The 13314-nt window shown below is 71.3% G+C and overlaps 1 protein-coding gene across 1 annotated transcript; it reads left to right on the forward strand.

Annotated features, from left to right (window-relative positions):
• Positions 1 to 367: 367 nt before the first annotated feature.
• On the forward strand, positions 368 to 11992 carry DDX39B (DExD-box helicase 39B). Its single transcript, XM_039517059.1, has 10 exons — positions 368 to 524; positions 4334 to 4587; positions 6294 to 6434; positions 6685 to 6868; positions 7361 to 7479; positions 9014 to 9145; positions 9236 to 9345; positions 10404 to 10548; positions 11092 to 11239; positions 11368 to 11992. Exons 2-10 carry the CDS (start codon positions 4360 to 4362, stop codon positions 11382 to 11384), a joined length of 1224 nt encoding a protein of 407 aa, XP_039372993.1. The 5' UTR covers positions 368 to 524; positions 4334 to 4359; the 3' UTR covers positions 11385 to 11992.
• The last annotated feature ends 1322 nt before the right edge of the window (positions 11993 to 13314 follow it).

Consider the following 13314-nt stretch of genomic DNA (forward strand, 5'->3'; position numbering starts at 1 on the left):
TCACACGGGGTGGCCAGAGGGGATGTGGCATCACACGGGGGTGGCCAGAGGGGAGCGTGGCATCATGGAGGGCTGCCCCTGGCACCCAGTGACGTCAGCCCAGGACAAGGCCTCAGAGGCAAAGTGAAGCCTGAACCAAACTACTCCCAGCCCCTCCCCTCATGGCCACCAATGCCTGAAGGACCCCGTGGGGAAAACAATCCCCCGCCCCGTCCTGCTGCGGGGAGAGGTGCCCCCCTCAGTCGCCTGATCAAAAACATGAACCCGCGAAGCAGCCGTGAATCCGGTGCGCTCGGGTCCGTCCTAGTCGGGATTAAAAAATGCTGCAAATGGCCCCATTTGTGTGGGGGTGTGCGTGCGTTTTTTTCCAATCAGGCGCCGCGTAGGGCAGCCCCATCCGGCGCTGGCGCGGGGTCCTGGCCGCAGCGCGCTCCGCCCCCCGCATCCCGGAAGTGAAGGCGCCGCTCACTTCTGGCCGCGGCCGCCGCTCGGAGGAGACTTGGGCGCCCCTCCCCCCGCAGGAGGTAAGAGCCTCGGCGGGAATCGGTCGCGCATCGCCGCCATCTTGGGCCATCCGCCCCCCGGCGGGGCCGATACCCCTTCTCCGGGCGATTCTCCCTCCGATGGGCCCGGTCTCGGGGGCCATTTCCCGCGCGCGACCCCGATAAGCGGCCTGGAAGGGGCCCCGGGGGGGGATGGCCGGATTCCCCATTGTGCGCCTGTATGGCCAGGAATCCAAGATGGCGCCGGCCCTGCTCCCGTCTCCCCCCGCCCCGCTCCGTCATCCGCGAACATCGGCCCCGTCCTGCCCCTGCGCCGCCGGGGGCCCGGCCGGGTGGGGAGCGGGGACGCCCCCGCCGCCCCCCCGCGGGGTATTGGGGGGCCCGCGAAATAAACAAATAAAAAATATGGCGCTTAAGACGCCCCCCCCCCCGGGCTCCAGGGGGAGCCTGTGGCAGGCCGCGGGGAGGGGGGGAGGGTGTATAAGGGAGGGGGCGTGGGGGCAGTGCAGGGGAAAGGGGTTGGGGTGCAGTGAATTGGGGCGGTGCCTGAAGGCTGGGCAGGTGCATGGGGGGGGCGTGGAAGCAGCCCCCCCCCCCCATTGCAAGCTGCGTGTGGAGAATGGGGGGCTGCCCCCTGGCAGCCTGGGAAGCGGGTATCGCGGGGGGGGGTGCGGGCAGCCCCGTTTCCTCACGGCTGCCAAGGGAGGCCGGGGGCCCCTCTGTATTTCCTGGCCCCCGGGCAGCTGAGGCAGCTCCCCCCGGTCCTTGGCATGGGGGGGGTGGAGTTGGGGGGTGCCCCTGCCCCGGCCGTTGTTTGCTTTGTACTGCGCATGGGGAGGGATTTGGGGACACAGACACCCCAGTGTCTGACACACCTGCTGTGTGTCGGGGGGACGGGACCGCACCCCCAAGTTCTAATCCCCCCTCAGCTGGGGAAAGAACCCAGGAGTCCTGGCTTTCACTGTGGGGGGGGCCCAGCATCGCAGGCTGTAGCTAGGGGGCGAGTGGGGTCCAGTTTGCTGGACAGCGCTGGGGTTTGGGGGCGATGGCTGCACCCCAGGGACCTCCCCTCAACGTGGGGCTTCTGGGGCCTGGCTGCACCCCATTATCTGCTGGGGGGGTCGGCTCCCGCCTGCCCCGTGCCCATGGGAGGTGAATGCTGGCACCCACGAGTGGGTGGGATCTGGGGGGGCGACTGCACCTCATTATAGTGGGGGCTGGATTCTACAGAGCTGTACATTGGGGGGAACGGGGTGTGTGAAAACAGCCCCCCAGGTGCTGGGAGAGGGGCGGGAGGAGGACACCCCAAAACACTTCTCTGTAGCCTGCTCATACCGGGGCAGGGTGCGCACATGGGGTACACGTGCGGCTCCCCAGGGCACAGTGGGCTCAAGTGGATGGGGGGGCAGTGACGCCCCCCGAGTTACAGTCATGGGGTGGCTGGGAGTTGAGTGCCCCCCCATTGCACGGCTCCTCTGGGGTTAGGAGTTGGGGGGTATCTTGTGTGCTCCCCACATCTGCAGGGCCAAGGCTGCTGGACGAAGGGGATTTGGGGTCTCAGCGCCAGTGGGGATTTGCGAGTGACCCAACTTGGACCCCATACTGGGGGGGCTATTGAGGGGGACATGGAGAAGTTAGGAGCTGGATAAAGGATTCCCCTAACTGGATTCTGGGACTGGCTGGCTCTGCGGGGAGAGTGGGGCGGGGGCGGCTGGCTCGGAGCTGGGAATGGGGTATGGGTGGCAGGGAATGGGGTACTGGGGGTGCCGGTCTCAGGGCAGGGACTGGCTGGCTCTGGGGGTGGAGTATGAGGTACGGGGCGGCTGGCGGGGAATGGGGTGTGGGGGCAGCTGGCTCGGAGCAGGGAATGGGGGCTGGGCAGGGGCTGGCTCGGAGCAGGGAATGGGGTGCGAGGCGGCTGGCTCGAGCAGGGAATGGGGGCTGGGCAGGGGCTGGCTCGGAGCAGGGAATGGGGTGCGAGGGGCGGCTGGCTCGGAGCAGGGAATGGGGGACTGGGCAGGGGCTGGCTCGGAGCGGGGGTCAGCTGGCTCGGTATGGGGTGCGAGGGGCGGCTGGCTCGAAGCGGGGAATGGGGGGCGGGGGGCGGCTGCCTCGGTACGGGGAATGGGGCGGCTGGCTCGGAGCAGGAATGGGGCGGCTGGCTCGGAGCAGGGAATGGGGGGCGAGGGGCGGCTGGCTCCGAGCGGGAATGGGGCGGCTGGCTCAGGACGGGGGCAAGGGCGGCTGGCTCGGAGCAGGAATGGGGGCGAGGCGGCTGGCTCGGAGCAGGGAATGGGAGGCGGCTGGCTCGGAGTGGGGAATGGGGCGGGGCGGCTGGCTCGGAGCGGGAATGGGGTGGCTGGCTCGGTATGGGGCGAGGGGCGGCTGGCTCGGAGCGGGAATGGGGGTGGCTGGCTCGGTACGGAGGGCGAGGGGCGGCTGGCTCGGAGCGGGAATGGGGCGGCTGGCTCAAAGCAGGGAATGGGCGGGGCGGCTGGCTCGGTACAGGGGCGAGGCGGCTGGCTCAGAGCAGAGAATGGGGCGGCTGGCTCGGAGCGGGAATGGGGCGGCTGGCTCAGAGCAGGAATGGGGGCGGCTGGCTCGGAGCGGGAATGGGGCTGGGCAGGGGCTGGCTCGAGCGGGAATGGGGCGGCTGGCTCGGTACGGGGCGAGGGGCGGCTGGCTCAGAGCAGGGAATGGGGCGGCGGGCACGGAGCGGGGAATGGGGAGCGACTGGCTCGGTACAGGGGGCGAGGGGCGGCTGGCTCAGAGCAGGGAATGGGGCGGCTTGCTCAGAGCGGGAATGGGGCGGCTGGCTCGGTACAGGGGGCGAGGGGCGGCTGGCTCAGAGCAGGGAATGGGGCGGCTGGCTCGGAGCGGGAATGGGGCGGCTGGCTTGGTACAGGGGCGAGGCGGCTGGCTCGGAGAGCGGGAATGGGGCGGCTGGCTCGGGGCGAGGCGGCTGGCTCGGAGCAGGAATGGGGCGGCTGGCTCGGAGCGGGAATGGGGCGGCTGGCTGGGGCGAGGCGCTGGCTCGGAGCGGGAATGGGGGCGCTGGCTCGGAGCGGGGCGAGGCGGCTGGCTCAGAGCGGGGAATGGGGGGCGGCTGGCTCGGTACGGGGGGCGGCTGGCTCAGAGCAGGGAATGGGGCGGCTGGCTCGGAGCGGGAATGGGGCGGGGCGGCTGGCTCAGAGCGGGGAATGGGGGGCGGCTGGCTCGGTACGGGGGGCGAGGCGGCTGGCTCGGAGCGGGAATGGGGAGTGGCTGGCTCGGAGCGGGAATGGGGGCTGGGCAGGGGCTGGCTCGGAGCGGGAATGGGGCGGCTGGCTCGGTACGAGGGGCGAGCGGCTGGCTCAGAGCAGGGAATGAGGCGGCTGGCTCAGAGCGGGAATGGGGCGGCTGGCTCGGTGCAGGGGTGAGGCGGCTGGCTCAGAGCAGGAATGGGCGGCTGGCTCAGGCGGCTGGCTCAGAGCAGGGAATGGGGCGGCTGGCTCGGGCGGCTGGCTCAGAGCAGGGAATGGGGGGCGGCTGGCTCGGAGCGGGGGGCGAGGGGCGGCTGGCTCGGTGCGGGGGGCGAGGGGCGGCTGGCTCGGAGCGGGGACTGGGGGGCTGGGCAGGGGCTGGCTCTGAGCAGGAATGGGGCGGCTGGCTCGGTGCGGGGGGCGGCTGGCTCAGAGCAGGGAATGGGGGGCGGCTGGCTCGGAGCGGGAATGGGGCGGATGGCTCGGAGCAGGGAATGGGGCGGCTGGCTCAGAGCGGGGGGTGAGGGGCGGCTGGCTCGGGGCGGGGGGCGGCTGGCTCGGAGCCGCCTGACCCCGCTGCCCCCCCAGTCTCAGCAGGCCCCTCCGGCGCCGCCATGGCGGAGAACGACGTGGATAACGAGCTGCTGGATTACGAGGATGACGAGGTGGAGAACCAGGCGGCCGGCGACGGGGTGGACGTGCCCCCCAAGAAGGACGTCAAGGGCTCCTACGTCTCCATCCACAGCTCCGGCTTCCGGGACTTTCTGCTGAAACCCGAACTCCTCCGGGCCATCGTCGACTGCGGCTTCGAGCACCCCTCGGAAGGTCAGCCGGACGCCTGGGTCCCACCCGGGGCGGGGGGCCAGGATGCCTGGGGTCTCTCCCGGCTCTGGGGGGAGGGGGGGCTGGTGGGTCAGAGCACGGGGGCGGGGCGGGAGCGGGGCCCGGTGGTCAGCGCGGGAGGCTGGGAGCCAGGACTCCTGGGTTCACGCCCAGCTCCGGGAGGGGAGTGGGGGCTAGTGGTCAGAGTGGGGGGGCTGGGAGGAGAGTGGGGCCTGGTGGCCAGGGCTGGGAGGGGCGGCTGGCTGGGGGGAATGGAGCCAAGACTCCTGGGTTCTCTCCCAGCTCCAGGAGGAGTGGGGCCCGGTGGTCAGAGCGGGGGCTGGGAGGGAGCGGGGCCCCGTGGTCAAAGCGGGGGCTGGGAGGAGGAGCGGAGGGCCGGGAGTGGGGCTGGAGGTCAAAGCCGGGAGGCGGGGCCCGGCGGTCGGAGCGGGGGGCTGGCAGGGGAGCGGGCCCGGCGGTCGGAGCGGGGGGCTGGCAGGGGAGCGGGCCCAGCGGGTCAGAGCAGGGGCTGGCAGAGGCGGGGCCCGGCGGTCGGAGCGGGGGCTGGCAGGGAGCGGGCCCAGCGGGTCAGAGCAGGGGCTGGCAGGGGAGCGGGGCCCGCGGTCGGAGCGGGGGCTGGCAGGCGGGGCCCGGCGGTCGGAGCGGGGGGGCTGGCAGGGGAGCGGGGCCCGGTGGTCGGAGCAGGGGGGCTGGCAGGGCGGGGCCCGGTGGTCGGAGCGGGGCTGGCAGGGAGCGGGGCCCAGCGGGTCGGAGCGGGGGCTGGCAGGGCGGGGCCCAGCGGGTCAGAGCAGGGGCTGGCAGGGGAGCGGGGCCCGGCGGTCAGAGCGGGGGCTGGCAGAGGCGCGGCCGGCGGTCGGAGCGGGGCTGGCAGGGGAGCGGGCCCGCGGTGGGCGGGGCTGGCAGGAGGCGGGGCCCATTTGCGGTCGGAGCGAGGGCTGGGAGGCTGGGGAGGCCCATTGCGGTCGGAGCGGGGCTGGCAGGGGAGAGCCCATTTGGGAGGAGCGAGGCTGGCAGGGGCGGGCCCATTTGCGGTCGGAGCGGGGCTGGCAGGGGATCGGAGCCCATTTGGGAGGTTGGAGCGGGGACCCTGGCAGGGGATCGGGAGAGCCCATTTGGGAGGTTGGAGGGTGGGACCCCTGGCAGGGCGGGGCCCGTGGTCGGAGCGGGGCTGGCAGGAGGCGGGGCCCAGCGGTCAGAGGGCTGGCAGGGATCGGGGCCCATTTGGGAGCTGGGGGCTGGGAGGGAGCTGGGGTCGGAGCGGGGCTGGCAGGGGCGGGTCGGAGCGGGGCTGGCAGGGAGCCCATTTGGGGTGGGACCCTGGGAAGGGCTGGCAGGGGAGAGCCCATTTGGGAGGTTGAGGGGGGACCCCTGGGAAGGGGCTGGGGGGGTGGGAGAGCCCATTTGGGAGGTTGGGGGGGTGGGACCCCCTGGGAAGGGGCTGGGGGGTGGGAGAGCCCATTTGGGAGGTTGGGGGGTGGGACGCCCTGGAAGGGCCTGGGCGGGTTGGGAGAGCCCATTTGGGAGGTTGGGGGGCGGGACCCCCTGGAAGGGCCTGGGCGGGTTGGGAGAGCCCATTTTGGGGCGGGACAGTTGGTGACTGGCTGGGGTGGGGCAACTGGGGAGAGACCAATTGGTGACTGATGGGGGAGGGGGGAGTTGGGAGAGACCATTGCGGGGGGGTGGGGGTGGAAGGGCCGGTTGGAAGTTGCCTGGGCTGGCCGGGGGGCCCTGCACTAACGCCCCTGTCCCCCAGGTGTCGGTGCTGGTGATGTGCCACACGCGGGAGCTAGCGTTCCAGATCAGCAAGGAGTACGAGCGCTTCTCCAAGTACATGCCCAGCGTCAAGGTGAGGGGTGGGGCGCTGGGGGGCAGGGAGCCAGGCTGGGGGACTTGCGGGGCAGCCAGCAGGGGGCTCAGGGCTGGGAGCCAGGCCGGGGCGCGGGGGGGGAGGCAGCCAGCCGGGTCTCACCCCTGAGCCAGGTGGCGGTGTTTTTCGGGAGGTGCGGGGGGCAGCCAGCGGGGGGTTCGGGGCTGGGAGCCAGGCCGGGGCGCGTGGGGGAGGCAGCCAGCGGGGTCTCACCCTGCCCCCCCCCCAGGTGGCGGTGTTCTTCGGGGGCCTGTCCCTCGAGACGGACGAGGTGGTGCGGGAGAAGACCTGCCCCCCCAGCGTGGTGGGGACGCCGGGCCGGATCCTGGCCCTGGCGCGCAACAAGAGCCTCAACCTCAAACACATCAAGCACTTCATCCTGGACGAGTGCGACAAGATGCTGGAGCAGCTCGGTGAGCGGGGGGGGGCTGCCGGGGGGGCAGGGACGTGCCCCTGGGGCTCAGGGAGTGGGGGGGGCACGACAGGGACATGGGGGCCCTATAGAGTAGAAGGGGCAGGTTATCCTGGGGGCTGAGGGGCAGGTTTTGGGGGGTGGGGGGTGTCCCCTGCCCATCTGGGGGGTGAGGGGCAGTTTTGGGGGGTGGGGGGTGTCCCAGCACCCCGTTGCTGACCCCGCCCATCCTGGGGCTGAGGGGCAGTTTTGGGGGGTGGGGGGTGTCCCCCGCCCATCCGGGGGCTGAGGGGCAGTTTTGGGGGGTGGGGGGTGTCCCAGCACCCCGTTGCTGACCCCACCCATCCCGGGGCTGAGGGGCCGTTTTGGAGGGTGGGGGTGTCCCAGCTCCCCGTTGCTGACCCTGCCCGGCTGGGGGCTGAGGGGCAGGTTTCCCAGGGGTGGGGGGGTGTCCCAGCACCCCGTTGCTGACCCCGCCCCCTGCTCCCCCCAGATATGCGCCGGGACGTCCAGGAGATCTTCCGCATGACCCCGCACGAAAAGCAGGTCATGATGTTTAGCGCCACCCTGAGCAAGGAAATCCGCCCCGTCTGCCGCAAATTCATGCAAGACGTAATTACCCCCTTCTACCTTCTTAGCCCCCCCGGCGCCCCGCGGCGCCCGGCCCGGCCCCTAGCACAGGCCCCCAGAGCTTCCGGAAGATCACTCGGGTTGCGCTAGCCTCGGCACCCAGCGCGAACGCAGGCGCCCCTCCCCGCCCCCCCTTCCTGCCCGGCACCGCGGCCTCCGGATCGGCTGGCCCCATACACCCAGGCAAGTGAGTGCTCCGCCTACCACGCACAAAGCCAGAGACCCCCCCCCCCGGCCCAGCCCAGTCCCCCCCGGCGCTCTGGAGACCGGCGGCGCCCCCCTGTGGCGAAGAGCAGCGTGGAGAGCGGAGACGGCCCCGGCGGCGGCTCGCGGAGACTCGGCGGCGCCAGGATCCGGCTTATCCTTTTTCGGAACCGGACTCGGGGGGGTTGGGGCTCACGGCAAATCTTTTCCCGTCTCCATCAAGAGCGAGATGGGGGGCCAGTGGGGTGCGGGAGGCAAGGGGTTAATCGGAACCCCCCCCTCCCCTAGACGGCCCGGGGGGGGCTTCACCCGGGGCATGCTGGGAGCTACGCCAAGGGGAGGGCATTTTGCCCTGGAAGACAGGTGCATGCTGGGAAAATTTCCCGGTGCATGCTGGGAGCTGTGTCAAGGGGAGAAGCCTCGAACGCTTGCCTCATGGCTGGAAGCCCAGTGCATGCTGGGGAATCGAGCCCCTTCCTGGCCTTCCATTTCCCAGCATGCTCTGGGCCCTGGCAGGTTGGCGTCTGACCTCGCCCTCCCTGTGGGCTGGCTGGGGGGGGATTATGTCTTGGGGGGCTGCTCCCCACGATCCCCCGCAGGGGGCGATCAGGCCTGTGGCACTGGCTGGGGGGGTTGTGGAGAGTAACGGGGTGCTTTCCCCATGGACCCCCCACGCACTGCCTGTGGGGGTGGTGCACCCCGACCTGGGCGCAGCAACCTAGGGTGAATGGGGCTTCCGAGAGCGCTCAGCCCTGGGCAATGAGAGGATGGGACCCAGGCGTCCGGGCAGGACCCGAAGGGCCCCGAGGCTCACAGCCCCGGGGGGTCGGGCTGGGACCCAGGCGTCCGGGCAGGACCCGACGGGCCCCACAGCTCACAGCCCTGGGGGGTTGGGCTGGGACCCAGGCGTCCGGGCAGGACCCGACGGGCCCCACGGCTCACAGCCCTGGGAGGTTGGGCTGGGACCCAGGCGTCCGGGCAGGACCCGACGGGCCCCACAGCTCACAGCCCCGGGGGGTTGGGCTGGGACCCAGGCGTCCGGGCAGGACCCGAAGGGCCCCGAGGCTCACGGCCCCGGGGGGTTGGGCTGGGACCCAGGCGTCCGGGCAGGACCCGACGGGCGCTCACAGCCCTGGGGGGTTGGGCTGGGACCCAGGCGTCCGGGCAGGACCCGACGGGCCCCACGGCTCACGGCCCCGGGGGGTCGGGTGTGGGGGCGGGGCGGATGGCTGGGTGTTCCCCGGGGGGCATGCTGGGGTGGGGGTCTCTCCCCCAGCGCGGGCGGGGGGTTCACCCTGCTCTGCCCCCCCAGCCCATGGAGATCTTCGTGGACGACGAGACGAAGCTGACGCTGCACGGCCTGCAGCAATACTACGTCAAGCTGAAGGACAACGAGAAGAACCGCAAGCTCTTCGACCTGCTCGACGTGCTGGAGTTCAACCAGGTAGCGCCCGCGGACCCAGGCGTCCGGCCGGGGGACCCAGGCGTCCGGGCGCTGCTGTCCCTCTCACCGCCTCCCTCCCTCCCCCCGCAGGTGGTGATCTTCGTCAAGTCGGTGCAGCGCTGCATCGCCCTGGCCCAGCTGCTGGTGGAGCAGAACTTCCCGGCCATCGCCATCCACCGGGGCATGCCCCAGGAGGAGAGGTGAGGGGGGGCCGGGATCCCCCAAACCCCCCAGCCGGGGCCTGGCTAGTGACCAGCACCCTGGCCATGGCCATCCACCGGGGCATGCCCCAGGAGGAGAGGTGAGGGTGGGCCGGGATCCCCCAAACCCCCCAGCCGGGGCCTGGCTAGTGACCAGCACCCTGGCCATGGCCATCCACCGGGGCATGCCCCAGGAGGAGAGGTGAGGGGGGGCCGGGATCCCCCAAACCCCCCAGCCGGGGCCTGGCTAGTGACCGGCACCCCCCCGGCCATCGCCATCCACCGGGGCATGCCCCAGGAGGAGAGGTGAGGGGGGGCCGGGATCCCCCAAACCCCCCAGCCGGAGCCTGGCTAGTGACCGGCACGCCCCCCCCAGCCATCGCCATCCACCGGGGCATGCCCCAGGAGGAGAGGTGAGGGGGGGCCGGGATCCCCCAAACCCCCCAGCTGGGGCCTGGCTAGTGACCGGCACCCCCCCGGCCATCGCCATCCACCGGGGCATGCCCCAGGAGGAGAGGTGAGGGGGGGCCGGGATCCCCCAAACCCCCCAGCCGGGGCCTGGCTAGTGACCGGCACCCCCCCCCCCCCTCGGCACAACGCGAGTGGAGCCCCCCACCCAGGGGGGTGCGTGAATACGCCCAGAGCCGCTCACCAGCCGACCCCCCCCGGCATGCTCCATGCGAGGGGTGCACGGTTAGTCATTGGGTCGCCCGACTGTGCAGACCTGAGCAGATTGGTGCACACACGGGCACAGGGAAAGGTGCGACTCCGCTCCGTGCCTGCAGCCGAAGCAGGTTGTGGGTTGTGACTCTGACCCCCAGCCGGGCGCTGGGTACCTCCTCCCTTGGCGTGTCCCGGGGAGCTGGCGTCGGCGCTGCCCGTGCCAGCCGGACAGCACGTTCCCGGCCCCCGATACCGGCTGCGGCTGCTTCACGTGCAAGGTCACGGTGACATGGAAAGCAGGAATGTGGGAGTGCTTTGCCAGTAGGGGGCAGGGCCGCCGGGGGGGCTCTTTGGGGGCAGGCAGTGACCCCAGACACCCCCCTGCCCCCCCCCAGGCTGTCCCGCTACCAGCAGTTCAAGGATTTCCAGCGCCGGATCCTGGTGGCCACCAACCTCTTCGGGCGGGGGATGGACATCGAGCGGGTCAACATCGCCTTCAACTACGACATGCCCGAGGACTCCGACACCTACCTGCACCGGGTGAGCCGGACGCCTGGGTCCCATCCTGCGGCGGGGCTGGGTTCTCCCCCGGCTCTGGGGGGACGGGGGGCTGGGAGCCAGGACTCCTGGGTTCTCTCCAGGCTCTGGGAGGGGAGTGGGGGCTGGTGGTTAGAGCAGGGGGGGCTGGGAGCCAGGACTCCTGGGTTCTCTCCCCAGCTCTGGGGGGGCTGGGAGCCAGGACACCTGGGTTCTCTCCCCAGCTCTGGGGGGGCTGGGAGCCAGGACTCCTGGGTTCTCTCCCGGCTCTGGGAGGGGCATGGGGGCTGGGAGCCAGGACTCCTGGGTTCTCCCTGGCTCTGGGAGGGGAGTGGGGGCTGGTGGGTTAGAGCAGCGGGGGCTGGGAGCCAGGACTCCTGGGTTCTCTCCCGGCTCTGGGAGGGGAGTGGGGTGTAGTGGTTAGAGTGGGGGGCTGGGAGCCAGGACTCCTGGGTTCTCTCCCGGCTCTGGGAGGGGCATGGGGGCTGGGTGGCGCGATGGGCCCCCGGCAGCGCAGAGCTCTGACCCCCCCCCCCATCCCCACAGGTGGCGCGCGCCGGGCGGTTCGGCACCAAGGGCCTGGCCATCACCTTCGTGTCGGACGAGAACGACGCCAAGATCCTGAACGACGTGCAGGATCGCTTCGAGGTGAACATCAGCGAGCTGCCCGACGAGATCGACATCTCCTCCTACAGTGAGTGCGGGCGGGGGACCGGGGGGGGAGCCCAGGGAGGGTGCGAAGACCGAGGGGGGAGCAGGACAGGGCGTGGGAGGCTCCCTGGGGGCGCAGCCATTAACCTCCCTCTCCTCTCCCTCCCGCAGTCGAGCAGACCCGATAAGGGGCGTCCTCGACACTCCTCGTCCCGCGTCGTCGTCGTCCTTTTGGTGGTTTTAACCCCCCCCACACACCCCGTTTCATTTCCACGCGACCCCGAGAGCCGACGAGGAGGATGGAGATGGCGGCCCAGGCCCTGCCCCCGCCCTGGGGACCGCAGCCCTGCCAGACTTCGGGGGGGGGGGCAGGACGGGGGCGGGAGAACCATTGGAAGAGCGGACTGGAGCGGTGGGGGGCGTAGCAGGGTTCACCCCCGTCCTGCCCTGCTGTGGGGGAAGGATCCCACCTCACCCCCCCAGCTGTGGGAAGCATCCCACGACTGCCACCAATGAGCCCTGGCCTTTGTTGGCGCCGATGGAAGGATCCCACGGCTACCACCAACAGTCCTGGGATCCACCACCAAGGAGCCCTGATTTCCCCCCCCCGTGGGCCCTAACCGAGGGAGATCCCAGCGCTGCCACCAGCGACCCCTGGGCTGGGCTCCCTCGCCTGGCGCCAGCGCCGACCCCGCCCCCCGTCCTGCAAGAATTTCAACACTAGCGAGCCCTTGGCTCCCCCGATCCCTGCCACTCGCGGCAAGTTTGTGTTTTTATAGGAAATGAGAAAATCCTGTAAAAAAAAAAAAAAGCCCCGCCCCCCCGCGTCCTTTTTTTTTTTATACCACGGTTGGAGCCGGTTTTACCAGCGTCGGGCGGGTTTGTGCGTTTCCCCATTTTTCGTTGTCTGCAGGGAGCGTCCAGGCCGCGCGGGGCCCTGCCAGGCCGGGCCGGGCGAGCGGGCACTGGGGGGCAGCGCGGGGGGGGCCGCTCGCGGGCAGCTTTGGAAACGTCGCCCTGAGGATGGATTAAAAGACTTGTCAGAACCCAGAGCCTGCTGCTGGTTTGTGGGGGGGGGCCTGGCCCAGACGCGGCCCCCCGGGAGGAGCCCTTCAGTGCGATGACCCTTCTGGGGGGGGGCCGCTCGCTCTCCAGGGCAGGGCCCCGCCGCCCCTCTGAGCCTCCCGCCGCCTGGCTCTGCCGTGGGGCCCTTGCCCTAGCCCCCCCCCTCTCCCCTCAGCCCATTGTCAGCTGTTCCCGAGCTGGGGGCCCCCGATCTCCAGGCTGCCAGGCGAGGTCAGACCTGGTCCCCTTCAGCAACAACCCCCCCCACACACACCCACATTGTTACACAGGAAACTGAGGCACACACAGTACTCAGCAAAACACAGAATCGCCTGCTTTGTCCCACCTGGCTCCCAGCCCCCGCTCTAACCACTGGACCCCCCCCTCCCAGAGCCAGGGGCCACCCCCAGGCGTGTGAAAGGAGGTTACAGGGGGTCTGGGGTTTGAGGAGAAGCCATTGTGTGGGGCAGGGGGGGCTGGGCTACTCCCTCCCTGATCCGTTGGAGTTTTCCCTCATCCTCTTTGCCCCCCCAGTGAGGAACCTGCCCCGAGCCCCCCAGGGGAGCAGCCTCCTGCCCCGAACCCCAGCGGCACCGCAGGAGTTAACTGGCCCAGCGGCTCTCGACCCTCCTGGCCGCCTGGGCCCCGGTCAGGAGCCTGCTGGGTCAGGTGTCCCCCCGAGTGTCACCCCACTGGAAAACCTCCTGCTTCCACTGTCGGCCACGAACCCCCGGCCGGGCCCCGGCGCTGCCCCGTTCCTGCCCGGCGCCTCCGCTCGGTACCCGGCCCCGGCGCTGACCCGTTCCTTCCCCCTCTGCTCGGCCCCCGGCCGGGAACCCGGCCCCGGCGCTGCCCCGTTCCTGCCCGACGCCTTCCCCCTCCGCTCGGCCCCCGGCCGGGAACCCGGCCCCGGCGCTGCCCCGTTCCTTCCCGGCGCCTTCCCCTCGCTCGGCCCCGGCGAACCCAGCCCCGGCGCTGCCCCGTTCCTGCCCGGCGCCTCTGCTCGGTACCCGGTCCCGGCGCTGACCCGTTCCTGCCCAGTGTCTACGCCCT

Source organism: Mauremys reevesii, unplaced genomic scaffold, assembly GCF_016161935.1.
Source record: "Mauremys reevesii isolate NIE-2019 unplaced genomic scaffold, ASM1616193v1 Contig1, whole genome shotgun sequence".
Classification (NCBI taxonomy): Eukaryota; Metazoa; Chordata; order Testudines; family Geoemydidae; genus Mauremys; species Mauremys reevesii.